This window comes from Calidris pugnax, unplaced genomic scaffold (assembly GCF_001431845.1).
Source record: "Calidris pugnax isolate Ruff unplaced genomic scaffold, ASM143184v1 scaffold183, whole genome shotgun sequence".
Classification (NCBI taxonomy): Eukaryota; Metazoa; Chordata; class Aves; order Charadriiformes; family Scolopacidae; genus Calidris; species Calidris pugnax.
The window spans coordinates 1,938,256-1,951,861 of NW_015090930.1; the positions used below are offsets into that span (position 1 = coordinate 1,938,256).

A 13,606-nucleotide genomic window follows, 5' to 3' on the forward strand; every position below is an offset into this window, starting at 1 on the left:
GACAATAATGAATGTTATATATGGAGATTTTGCTGATTTGACTGTGAAAATTTTTACATTGTATTTTTTGCAGGGTTTTAAGTAGTTATTGAAATAGATTTTAAGAGGTTTTAAAACATATATTAGGAGTAAAAGGAATACTTAATGTGTAAGAGAGAAAATACAAAATATTAGATTTTCGGGGGGAAAAAAAACAACAAAAAAAAAACCCTCAGGAGAAACTTTGCACACAGCTTTAATCCCATTATATCTCCTTCCCAGCTTTTAGTATTGTTATCCAAAATGTATGTATATTTCTATTTTATGGAGAAAGCAGCAGGTTTTTTACTTTCTTCATTTTGCTTGACATCTCCATTGAACTAGGCCCTGCCATTGATTTTTAATTTGGGAATTGAATACAAATCCACAGCTGTCAATCCTGGCAAATGTTATTTCCTGCTGGATTAACAAGCAGTGCTTCTGTTGAGGGGAGGGGGTGAATCACAGGAGCTGTCTTTTACAACTCCTTGAAACTAGATTGAGGATTTGTTCTCCTGAAAGAAAAAGTGCCTGTTAGATTTATGAGCAAAAGCTGTCTATAGAATTTCATAGGTTGGGGGACACTAACAGGCCGTGGCATGCAGATATATACAGACGCACACGTACGTATGTATGTGTATACACACAAACTCAAAATAGGAGAGTAGAATATCATTTCTGTAGCTGTGGAATTTTGTGGCTTCAGTGTAGAAGTTTGACTCAGCATTAACAGGTCTCATCTGGCTAAAACACTGTATGTTTTTTCGTTGATAAATGTCTTTGTATCTTACAGGTGTTTTTTCTTTCAGTTGGCTTTTTGCCTTTTTTGTTTGGTTTTTTTTTTTTTGCACTGACTTGCAAAAACAGTGTACAATTGGAGTTTTCTCTGCCGAGACCCATGCAAAAGATACTTAATATGTCTGCATATAATTATCCTGCTTTGTCTATGTGGATGCAACTTTCTGCCTGTGGAGATCCATGCTGAAGTCAGAAGGGCCTGTATAGTCTTGACCTTTTTAGATTAATATGAAAGGTTGAAGCCTCAAAGGTGATACTTTACAGTTTCTTTGGTTGAACTTACTGTGCTCTGTAGTATAATTTTATTCGAAATGTTGCGGTCTTCTTATTAGGAGTGTCCTTTTCTTCCTTCAGCCAAAGACTGGCATATCTGTTTGATCCTTGAGTATTTGATGCAAAGACAGGAAGTAACTGATTTTTTTTCATCATTTTTCCATAATGACTATATTACATATAAGAATTTCTGGGCTTTTTCGAAGCGTAACAGGTTTTTCCAAATGGCTTATGCTGCTGTTTCGTGCTGTGACTGTCAATACAAAGCACTGACCTAAAGCCTTACATTAGTGTATATATATGCCATTAATAGCTGCAATACATCATTCACTTCTACTGTTATCTGCCATCCCAGTGATCTGTGTAATAGTTGCTCCGTATTATTTACTGATCCAGTGCATAACGTCAGAGAGAAGCCTTAGAAAACAGAATTGGAAGGAATTTTGGGAGGATCTCATCTAGACTACTCATCTACCAAAGATCAGGCTCAGCTGGGTTTAAACCACTTCTGACAAATGTGCGTTTGTGTTTTCTCTAAAATCTGATCATTTCATAGCCTGTCGAGGCACTCTAAGTGTCTATCTGTACCATGAGCAAGTTTTTCCTCATGTCTTCCCTAAATGTCCCTTTTTTCACTTCAGGTCTGTGACTTACTACCCTATTCCCATGGACATGAAGTACTTCTGCACCTTCCATGTATTTGTTTGACTATATCTCCCCTTTATTTTATTTTTCCCTATGCAAAACTATCTGAGTTAATTTACTATATCTCCCCTTTATTTTATCTTTCCCTATGCAAAACTATCTGAGTTAATTTAAGCTTTCTCTTCAGACCATGTTTTCTAGATGTCTGATTATTCCTTCTGCTGTCCTCTGCCTTCTCTCCATCTGGTCTGCATGTTTCTTAAAAATGTAGTGCCCAAACTGGAGCACAGTGTTTTAGTGGGGGCTTTACCAGCGTCAGATGGAGTGGAAGCATTATTTCCCTAGTCTTACAGGTTCTTTTGTTTATATGCTGTAGTATGTTGTTGACTTATGGTCCACAGTGCCTCCCATATCTCAAAACTATTTTCTGCAGGAGTCCTGCACTGTCGTTCACCTCCTGCCTGCGTTTGTGCTGAACACAGAGCCTTAATTGTGTCTGCACTGAATTGCACCCTATTTGTTTCAGATCATTTCTCCAGGTTGTTGGCATGATCTTGAATTCTAATATTAATCTCTAGCTTCTTACAAACAATCTACCTCAGCTTTGCTACCTGCAGCCTATATTTCAGCATATAAATCCTAAAATGAAATACTGAATTGTGTTGAATGGAGAAAAGTCCCCAGAGGAATCCTCTTTGGCTTGTATTTCCAGTTTGACAGTGATACCCACTCCAAGAGTACCATTTCCGTGCTAGTTTTGCACCTATTTCACAGTTTCTTTCATTTGTAAGTATATCGTGATCTCCTAACTCCTTAATGAGACTGTCACATTAGAAAACATTCAAAGCCTTAATAAACTGAAGTTACATTGATTGTGTTTCTGCCCCAATCTACGAGACCTGTTATCCTATTATAGCTGATACTTGCCTACACTTGATATATTCCTGACAAATCTGTTAGCTGAGCTCCTTTCTTGGTGCAAATAAAGCCACATTAAAATGTTCAGATACCTATAATTGGTAATTAGAGAGTTAAGTCTATTAGATTTCTGTAGATAAAACCTCAGAATTGTATGCATGGGTGAGAAGGTTTTCATACAAGCAGGGGTTTCTGCATCAACACACCCTTTGGCCTCAAAGGGAGGAGCATTTCTAATGCCACCCCTTTCTGGAATCATGGTCATGAGAAAGAAACGGCCTGACTGGAATAAAAGCAGGACTTAAGCTACACCTGACAGAAGGACGTGGAAAGCAGAAGACACATCAAATGTAAAGGCAGAAACAGGTTTGGATAGGGATGTCAATACATTTCTGGGGCTAATGGATTAAGAAGGGGAGGACGTGGATAATAGGTAGGGAGCACTTAAACTGTGAGGAAAGATGGAATAGAAAATCCTTGAGTAGAAAAAGAGGAAGAAGAGGTGAAAGACCACTGCAGAGAAAAAAACATGGGCTGAGAATTTAAAGGAGTTAGGGAAAGTATGTTCATGTGGTGGAAAGGTGTTCTTTTTAATGAAATGAGGAGAGTGCTTAGACTGCGTTTAAGCAGAACTTTGCTTTATTCTCAGTCAGTGGATGTAGCAAAGACCAGAGGTAATCTGAAGATGGCATTTTTTTTTCCTCATTTTTTATCAGGGACTGCAGCAGTGGTTTGGGCGGACTTTCTTTTACCTTTCCCAGCTAACCAGAAAAGGTTAGCTACAATACTGCTGTGGATATTTCAAATGCACATAAAAATAAGCTGTTGGACCCCATGCTTAAGCTCTGCCAAAGCTCCTGTGACACGATACTCATCAGGTAGAAGTCAGGCACTGAATTAAGCAGATCTTAGACTTAATTGCCTATATGATCCACAGAATAGCTCTGGAGTCAATGAGAAATCGGAGAAAGAAGCCAGGAGTTGGGGAATTTATGCTAGTTGAGCAAGAGTCTTAGGAACAAGTTGTTCCAGCAGCAGGAGGACAGTATGGTGTGGGTGAATGAAGAAGCCTGGACTGGGGGCAGATAACGAAGAAGACAAACATACTAAGAGGGACTTGACTGGAAGAGGTCAGAGGAGTCACACTTTGAAGAATCAGAAATATCTATTCCAATAATAGAATAACACCAACCAGAAGGCAAATTTAGGTCCAAGTAGTTCATTTTGCTGTGTAGATGGATGCAGGAATCTTGCTGGAAAAAATCTGTATTGTTTGCAGCCCATGCAGTGAGTTTCCTCTCTCATCATGGCTACACAAATTGCTACTTCTGTGCTTGGCGTACAATAAGTAACCTAATTTTGGCATCAAAAATAGTTTGTTTTCTGTTCTGGCAGCAGCTAATTCACTTTTGGGGGCTTCATGAACGTTTTGACACCTACTGGTGTGTTGAGGTCTCATCAACTCTATGTATGGCTTCAGTCAAAGGTGGCATAGATGGCAGATGCAATGGCTGTAAAGGAGTGGGTTAGATAATAATAAAATGAAGCTAATATAGCAGTATATTTATAAACTGAGGTTTCATGTAGATGGTTGTCAGTTACATTGTTAATTTTCTAAAACAAACCTCTAAAAACCTCCGGGTTTTGGTTTTTTTGTTTCCCTAAATGCAAAATTTTGTAAGTGAATGACTTTATACTTACTCATACATCAGATATAAAAAATTTTATATCTTTTATGGTATCCCAGCATTTTACAGTTTGAATCCCATGTGAAATTCAGCTGCGAGTTAGTTCCTTAGGTTGAAGTACTTCCACCTGTTTTCCTTGAGACTTGTTTCTTTACAGGACAAGGGCAGGAAAATAGTGTTGTTGTTAAAGATGGTATTATTGCCATTGCAGCTTACAGTATTTTCATTTAGTTCTTGAAATGTTTGGTCTTCTTGAAGAATATTTATAAAATTATTTGGACTTAAATAACACCTCAGAGCATCAGGATAAAGTTACACGAGCACTTCTGGCTCAACTTCCTTTTTCCTTCATTCCATCTTTATTTTCTCCCAGAGGCAGTAATAAATTCTTGGCTATGAAGTGGACACAATAGGAGCTGGAGGTTCTCAGCCCCACTGCAAAAAAAAATAATCAGATGGATTAGTTTAAGGGTCTAACTATATTAACATAGGTGCTTACTTTAATCTTCCTACATTTGATTTCTTTCCAAAAGTATACAACAAAGAAGAGCATTCAGAGAATTAATATTGGATGTGCCAATTACTGTGCTGTGGCTATTAGCCCCTGTGCAATGAGGTAAAAAATGGTTTGTATTCACAGGTTATTATGTAGAAAGAATAATAGCCTTGAAAATATTGGAGTCCATTATAATTAGAAAGATCACCTGCTAGTACACCTGTTGGGTGATGGCATAATGTAATATAATTTTATGCTAATTACTTCTCTGCTTTTTTCCTGCACCTGCTGCTTATAATGTCAGAACTGTACAAAGGTCCTAAGAAGTGACAATAGGAGCTGCATGTCACTGTTCATCAGTTTACATGTTGCATGCCTAAATAGATCTTGATTTCAGCATAAATAACAGAGATTTGTGTCACATTTATTTGTAAACATGAATTATGTATTCACTATATACCCAAATTCTGCATCCAAATGGCTTACATCTTACAAAAGGGTATAGTGCATTTAGGAATTTTCACATTAACTATGTCAGATTAAAATAATTAAAAAAAAAGTGTTTCTGTGTTGATAGGAACAGGTAAATGTTGATTGTTTATATATTTTAAATATTAAGAAATTAAGAGAAGTTTAGCTTTTAATTGCTGTCTCTCAGAAACCTGAGTTAAACTAGTAAGTCTTCCCAATAGTAAGTCAGTTTATTTCTTCCCCACATTGCAGCAGAGGAGTAGACTATAAGATATTGGATTATTTTCTCATACGTGTTTGTTCCTTTGAATTAAAAACATAGTATTTATGAATGTAATAATTATGAATGTAACAACTGGTTGGCATAGATGAGCACCCGGGTAGGAGAAGGCAGCAGAGCTGATCTTGAGTACGTGCTTTGAATTTCGAACCTTCTTACAAACGTGCGTGCACACACACACTCAGTTTGATGAAGAAACTCCCTGTTGGTGAGCATGGGCAAACATGCAAGGTGGACTCACTCTCACTTGTGGCCTTTAGGTGCTACTAAGCTTTTTTTTTATTTATTTTTTAAAAGCAGTAAGATGCTGTCACCAACTTGTGATTAAAAAATATGTACGTAATGTATCTTTATGCTTGTGAATTTCGATACGACGAGTGAAAAGTCCCTTTTTATGATCTCTATGTCACGTGCTACGTATTTCCTCGTGCATTTAATAAAAGGGAAGAGCTACACAAAGGCTTTGTGATAGCTGCTATTGCCACGTTTCAAAATCAGATCGAAGTGACAGTCTGTCTCTTGTGTTTTCCCTGCTCTCGGAAGAAAGTAGATGGAAAATGCTCTAGTTCCAGCCTCGTCCTGCCAGCCCGTCCCACCCCTGGGTAGGAGGTGGGGAGAGGCGCTTTGCCTACAGAAGCTGCCCTCTGTGGTGTTGCCTGCAAGTGTGTTGCCCAGAGCTTTGAAATCCATAGCATGATTTAACCACAGTGTTTGAGTGTTTGATTTAAAGTGAAATATGCAACCGCAGCTCGCAATCTTGTTTGGATGTGTTAAACTTAACGTTTAAGTAACTATTGTGATGAAAGCCATATCGCTTTGGTATCCTTACTTGGGCATGCTTACATTCTTAGACTTGCTGCTGTCAAAGGTGATGGAGGTTTCTAATTGTCTCTGAAGCAATGCTAAAAGGGCTACAAAGATGATGAGGGGCCTGGAGCATCTCCCTTATGAGGAGAGGCTGAGGGACTTGGGGCTTTTTAGTCTGGAGAAGAGAAGGCTGAGGGGGGATCTGATCAATGCTGATAAATACTTCAAGGGAGGGTGTCAAGAGGATGGGGCCGGTCTTTTTCCAGTGGTGCCCAGGGACAGGACAAGAGGAAATGGGTACAAACTTGAATCTAAGAAGTTCCACCTAAACATGAGGAGGAACGTCTTTCCTGTGAGGGTGGCAGAGCCCTGGAAGAGGCTGCCCAGGGAGGTGGTGGAGTCTCCTTCTCTGGAGACATTCAAACCCGCCTGGACACGTTCCTGTGCGACCTGCTGTGGGTGGCCCTGCTTTGGCAGGGGGGTTGGACTAGATGATCTCCAGAGGCCCCTTCCAACCCCATGTAATCCTGTGATTCTGTGAAAAGTTTAGTGTTAACAGACTTTTGATTTTAAAAATCTCTCTCATTTGAAGGTACAGCGTTTGTTAGCTCAAGCCCTAATGATTTGACAAAGAGTATTTGTCACCCATGTAGCTGTTAATTGAAACAACTGTAAACTGCTCATGGGAAACTGATCTTCATGATAGTGAGACAAGGAAAACAGAGCTGTGCTTTGTATAGGTCATTTGCATTTGTCCCACAGTGGTAAATAAGTCAAGCACTTGTACAGACACACCAAAATACATCTGGAATGATCAGCTAGGTCAAGCCAGGCTTAGTAGGTCTGGGTCAGTATGAGCCATGGCATGCCTGGTCTGGGCAGCACGGTGCTAAACCCGTGGGGTGAAACCAAAGCATGAAGTCTCACCCTGGGCCGGTGCTGGGAGTTCAGAGGCCGCTTGTCCTCCCCCACCAAGCCTCTCTTGTACTGGGAAGGGGAGACACCTTGATCAGGAAGGTGGTTTTCCCAGGGTGAAAACCATCACTTGCAGTGTGGCTGTGTTGACCCCTGTGATTTCCACAGATGCAGAGCTAATGAATGTCGCTGTAATCTGTTAATAGGTGACTAATTTCAGACGGTGGCGAAAGCATTTTATTTCTAATGCGAGATACTAGGGCATGGAAAAGTCTATGCCACGGACTCGGGATAAAGGAAAGAGGCAGCAGGGAAAGGAATATAACGAGGAATAAAAGGACATCAAAATTCTTTAATCATCATACTTGTAAAGTGCAAGTAAGTGTGCAGAAGCATAGGAAGTACCCAGCGACAGCTGAACCTGAAATCATACTGAAAGCATAATAGCAGCCTGTTGCTTCTTTGCCAGAGCCAACTTCTCCCTCGCCCCTTTCTTCCTCCTGCAGCCCCAAGTGCCCAAAGTCACTGAAATGCAGACACATTTCCCAAGGGGGTGTGTTAAAACACTTTATTTCTTTAACCAGATGGAGGCTCCGAATGGCTTCAAAGCGTTAAACCTGCTAACTTTTGATTTCTATAAAAATCAAAGGTACTAAGACAAATGAAATGTCAATATTGATTTTTGGACAATTTTACTAAGGGCAGCACAGCTGGAACTGTTGTGAAAGACAGCAGTAGGCAGTATTGGAGAATATTTAATTTAGTAAAGGGCATTCCACATGGATCCATGCAAAAATGATCAACTGACAGAGTAAGCATTTAGATTAAAAAAAAAATCAAATAGAAAAGGTAAGAAATATGCCCCTTTTTTATTAATTAAAGAATATTCCTGTATCTTTCAACCTCTTTCTGAAACCATTGAAATAGGTATGTAGTTAGACAATAAAACCCATGAATATGTACATAAATAATGTCATGCAATAGTCTCCAAAGTCATTCATCTAAATAGGGAGAGGATTCTAAGTAGTCATAGAAACATTAAATTTGCTGAGAGCTTTTTTTTTTGGGGGGGAAGAGTAGAGTAGAATTACCTGAGTATTTCTGACTCATTTGGAAGTTTTTATTAGTTTTTAACCAATAAGTCATGGCAAAGTTGCACCAGAACAAGGTAAGTTAGGTAATCAAATAAGAAAGACTGAACATGTGGGTATTTTCTCCCTGGAATATGTATTGTCGCAAATTTTTCATTGGTTTCTGTGGCAAATGATAGGCTAGTGTACATGAAGAAATGCCTTAACTGTGGGCATATAACAAAAGAAAGATAGTGATGTCCAGTGCTTTCCTCTTTTAAAGTATATTCAAAGTAGTAGCCACTCTTGATGTATTTACTTTGGAAGAGAAGGAAAACTGATTTAATAGAAGTATCATATGAGTACATGCAATGAAATAATGGCATCTTGAAATCACTCTATGTTACAGTGGCAAGAAACTGAATCTTATGGCGTAGCACCTCAGGAAGCTGTTTTCCTTTATTTTAAAGAAATGATTTGTGGAAAGGGAACTCCTGTGATTTCTACAGCTGCAACTATTTCATAAGTAAATGATAGCAGGTGGTATGAAGGAGTTGATGCTATAAATAATCGAGCCAGAACTTTCTTATAGAAGGGCTTCTTAAATAAAGTCTCTGTGGTGTTGTATATAACCTTTACATAATATCAGGTGGAGTTTAAGGACCTCAGTTTAAGAGCATTTTCATTCTCCAGATGAAGCTTAGAGTTGATACTGATCAGAAATAACATAACATTAAATATATTACACATAGTCCTGTGTTTTTTCATAGTACCTATGGAGCATAGCAAGCTGCATTCTTTGTCTTGCAAATTTTACTGTATAGAATAACATGGTTTTTATTTTTATTGTATTAAACGTTACCAAAAACATTTAATTTACTTAAAACATTTGATTTATTTAATTACTAAAAATGCAATTCTTGCAGAAACAAGTGAAGAACAAGGAATCACTGTATAGAGGAAAAAAAATCCCATTCTCTAGATGATTTAAAAAAAAAATCCTTTCTGCTGCCTCACTCAAGAAAAGAAGAAGGAAAAGAGGGAACAAAAAATAAGCAAACAGTCTACTGTTCCATCAGAAATGCCATTCTCTCAGTGAGGTTCCAATGGAGATGGCAACAACAATCAGGAGTGGGCAGCGGATGGGTCTGTGACAGGTATCGGGGTGACCAAACTGGGGAAGAGTGGTGACTGAATGACTAGAGCTTAAACAGCCAGCTGCGATGGATTATGAAAAAGAGCTGTTTGCTCTTTGTATTTCATTTCCAGTGTTGCTATTTAACATACATTATTGCTTGGTAATGCCAAGAAAAACGTGCTGAACACAAAGGGAATCTAATAAACTGTGCTGTCATCCTTGTGGCAGAAAGGGCACCAATAGCACCTGAGCATAAAAACTAGCATCCCAGCTCTCTCTGCCTCTTTTACTGGCAAACCATCTCTGATGTTCATCAGAAAAGCTTAAATAGCATTTCCTACTGACACGGGAATAAAGTGATGGGCCCAGAACAAACGAAATCCCGTATCAGCCTCCAGAGTACCTGGTAGGGCCAAAGATGCTTAAGTTTCTTGAGCACTTCATAGAGATGCACGAATGATTCTGGAGTTGCGAAACGTCTTTCCCAAAGTCACACAACCTATCAGTAGTCATTTTAGGAAAATAATTCCCTATTCTGTGTTTTTAAAAAGGCGTGTATTGATGTAAGAAACCAACTTCAATAATCGCTATTAATTCTCCAAACAAAATAATTGCCGGTGTTCTTGGAAAATTGAGAGACAAATTATTAATTCCTGCTATGGGCTGTGATTTATGCTGAATTAACTGAAAGATTTGTTGACTAATGGTTGGGTAAGTATTGATATATGCTCTAAGAACATACCATTGCAACAAATCTTAGAATCCTCTGTATGTATAATAATATGGAAGCTAATTTTTCAGCTTGCCCTAATGCCAGATTCATAGTTTCAGACTCAATGTGAAAAGTCGCTTGTAATCATGTGAAACGAAGAAGTTGTGACGAGCCTTGGTTCCAGATTCAATGTGAAAAGTCACTTGTAATCATGTGAAACGAAGAAGTTGTGATTACAACGTGAATATTTTCTTGGAAGAACTAAATGAGTGGATTATGTACTTATCCCTTATTTAATAATACCTAAATGAAATAGTCCTAAGGAAATAGAGGATTAACAAATAAGAAGTATAATACGCAGCAAGCGGTCTAGCTGAAGAAAGACTATATAATCTAAAATATCCTCAACTAAATCCACTGTAACAAATTTAGTGGGGAGACTGAATTACTTCAGATACACGCGTGCTTACGGTGGTCCATTTGGGTCAAGGCTAAAGTTCAGGAAGGATAGAGAAAGACTCAGGCTGCCTTTCTGTTCCTGTACCCATTCAGTCCATGAGTAGAGAACTCCAGCTGTGAATGGATATAATCTTCTTAAAGAGTTAAAAATCTAAATATTTGCATAAAAAATCTAAATATTTGTGTAAAAACAAGTAAAAATCTAGCATGACAGCATACAGAGATACTAAGGAGCTTCATTCTGTTGTTTGGACATCTCTGTGAGTCATCATGCGGCCCAGCTCACACTAAGGTCAGTTGAAAAAAAGCCTTCTGTTGACTTCAGTCTATGTAGAACAACGGTTCACCAATCCAAAACCTGTTTTTTTTTTATTTTCTCCAAAACTAACGTTATTCCAAAGTTGCAGAATATATTTGAAGACAAATGCATTTCCTATGCAGCTGTATTCAAAAACGTTGGTATTTTTCGCGTGAAGGTGGCAATCGATGTCTGTATTAACAAAACTGTATTTATAGGTTCTAAATGACACCAAGAGACAATAATAACGCGCGTTTTGATATTGCTTAGTGACACAAGTTAAGGACCCAGGTGTCCATTCCTAGTCCCTAGCTGCCTTCTTTCTGTCTAAACCAAAGTTTCCTCTCTGCTTTTTCCCAGGTCTGGAGTTGGTGTGACGGGTTCTAGGCAGACGTTGTTTTACGCAGAAGTAACGGACCAGATGAGAACGGGTGAAGGAGGTGGCCAGGCTGAAGAAGGAGAGCTGATTGAAGTTGTAGAGATACCTTTAGAAGATTCCATGAAGTTTGCTTATGATGAGACTCTCCCGAAGACGATGGGTGTCATCTTCAGCTTCATGTGGTTCCAAAACAACATAGCACCCAACCTACCAAAAAAATAAAACACCATCATTTTAAGAAAGGTTTTCCTGCTGGTTCCATGGGTACAGAAGACTGCAGATATGTCTGCCTCGATCGTCTCAGCTTGTCACAGAACAAATCTTTCTCGAAATAAACTAGGAAGTAAAATCTGCATTAAAACCCTCACTCAATTTCCGTCATTAGCAAAACACCAGCTTCCCTGGGGTCAGGATTTACTTCTGAGAGGCAAATGTTGATCTTGCACGCAAAGGCTAAGTAAACGTGGCCAGTTCTCCTGTTTTCATGGCACGGCTCTACCACTATTTTTAATAGTTGCTTAGGACCTCAGTGCAGCTGCTGTAGCAGCCTGTCACTGTGGTCTGTACGTACTGGCAGCTGTGTATTCACTGTAGTTTCTGATATTTTTGTTTTTGGAGGGGGAGGCAGGAAACCTTAATAGTCACAGATACCATAACTTCGTTTCTGGGTTCTGCACAGCTTTCAGGGAGCAGCTTTCTCTCTGGTGCATAGCTCCTTGTGCAGAGAAAATGTTTGCGTTTTCTGAAGGTGCAAACCTTTATTTCATAACCCAACGTATCTGTAAATCCTTCTGCTAATGTGTCATTTTGACAATACACCAGCTGTAAGATTATATGCTTCTGTTTGTTCCCACTGTAACGCTGAGCAGCAGTGATGGCCATAGAGAGATTAATGAGGGGGGCTTCTGCTGGAACACACGCCGCTTTGTTTGTTTTATGGGTAATACTTGATTAATTAGATCAAACTTTGTCCTCTAGAGCGGGACTTGAGAGGTCAAATTCCTTCCGTTTGAGGTGAGTAATACAAGTGATTTCTCTGAGGTGTCCTGTGGTCTCAGTTTCTTTATTCACCCCACTGGGAAGAATGGGACCTACCCCTCAGGTAACGCACCTTGGAATTGAACGAGCAGAAGTGCTTTATTGGGAGATTTTATCATCATTTGAGCAGTTTACATGGAAGCCTCCACAACCTGCGCTGATGTACCGAGCAACACAATTTGATTTAACGAAGGGGTCTAGTTAGGATCTATATTATTTGATTGATCAGCCTCGTTCAGATGTGGACTGTTTGTCACGTGAAACTGTTAAGAGCATGAATGAGAGAGAATAGAGTCTGGCAATTTAATTGTGCACTGGTTTATGTTACTCACTGAGTTAATGTTAATTAACATGATTGCATGTGCTTCTAGGGTTGTTGAGGTGCCAAGTGTGTTTAGAAGACGAGTACTGAGAATATGCAAACTTTCATGTAGCAACTGGAATAAATGCATTGCAGATGGCATCCAGTGGCTGATTTAAAATCGCTGCATATCAAAATAGGTGGATAAGTAAATAATTTTTTGAAAAATTGCTTTTAGAACTGATTACTTGCTGGTTCTCCTACTGTCAGGGAGGAAAGATCCTTGGAAAGCCACTGGAGAAAGAGCAGCCTTCGTTGGTGGGAGTCGTGAAAGTTCAGGCCCGTTTGTGTTGAACCCTGCCTGGTCTGGGGTCAGTCAAGGGCTGAGTTATCATGAAAAGCAAATAAATCCTGTCTGTCTGATATATATTTACATTGGGAGGTGCTTTAAGGCTGGGTCTCCGCTGCTCTGTGCCTTGGCAGTGTCTGGTGCAATGTGTCCTGATTGCTCCTGAGGCCTTTGCAAACTAGTACAATATCTGTAATAAATAGTGCTTTATTTCAGGCTGTAGTTACGAAAGTGTTTGATTCCATCAAAATTATTACACGGCAGCTTGTTGATCTCTCTGGTGTCAAGCTAATAAGTGTGGGCATATACATGGCAAAAGCCTTTTTTGCTGCATAATGCAGTAATTTGGAAAAAATAATTTTGTGTAGTAGTGGAGGCGGGTCAAAGTTCGAAACTTTTCAAAGCAGCATTTATGTATTTGTACCCTTTGCCCCAGAATTACGAATGGACAAAAAACTCCTAATGAGGTTCTCCCTGTGATGGCAAGAGCTTTGCCCCAGTCAGACGTTCCCTCCCCTGCCGCATCCAGGACTTGGATTCGGTGCTTCACAAG

General features: G+C 39.3%; 1 protein-coding gene across 2 annotated transcripts in view; it reads left to right on the plus strand.

Moving 5' to 3' along the window:
* The window catches only part of NUDT14 (nudix hydrolase 14), a 61,901-nt gene extending 48,633 nt beyond the window's left edge, over window positions 1-13,268 (plus strand). For both annotated transcript variants that reach the window (XM_014951641.1, XM_014951640.1), the window contains exon 5: window positions 11,347-13,268. In XM_014951641.1, the coding sequence (XP_014807127.1) occupies window positions 11,347-11,587 (241 nt within the window). In that variant the 3' untranslated portion in view covers window positions 11,588-13,268. The remainder of the gene's footprint in view (window positions 1-11,346) is intronic.
* The last annotated feature ends 338 nt before the right edge of the window (window positions 13,269-13,606 follow it).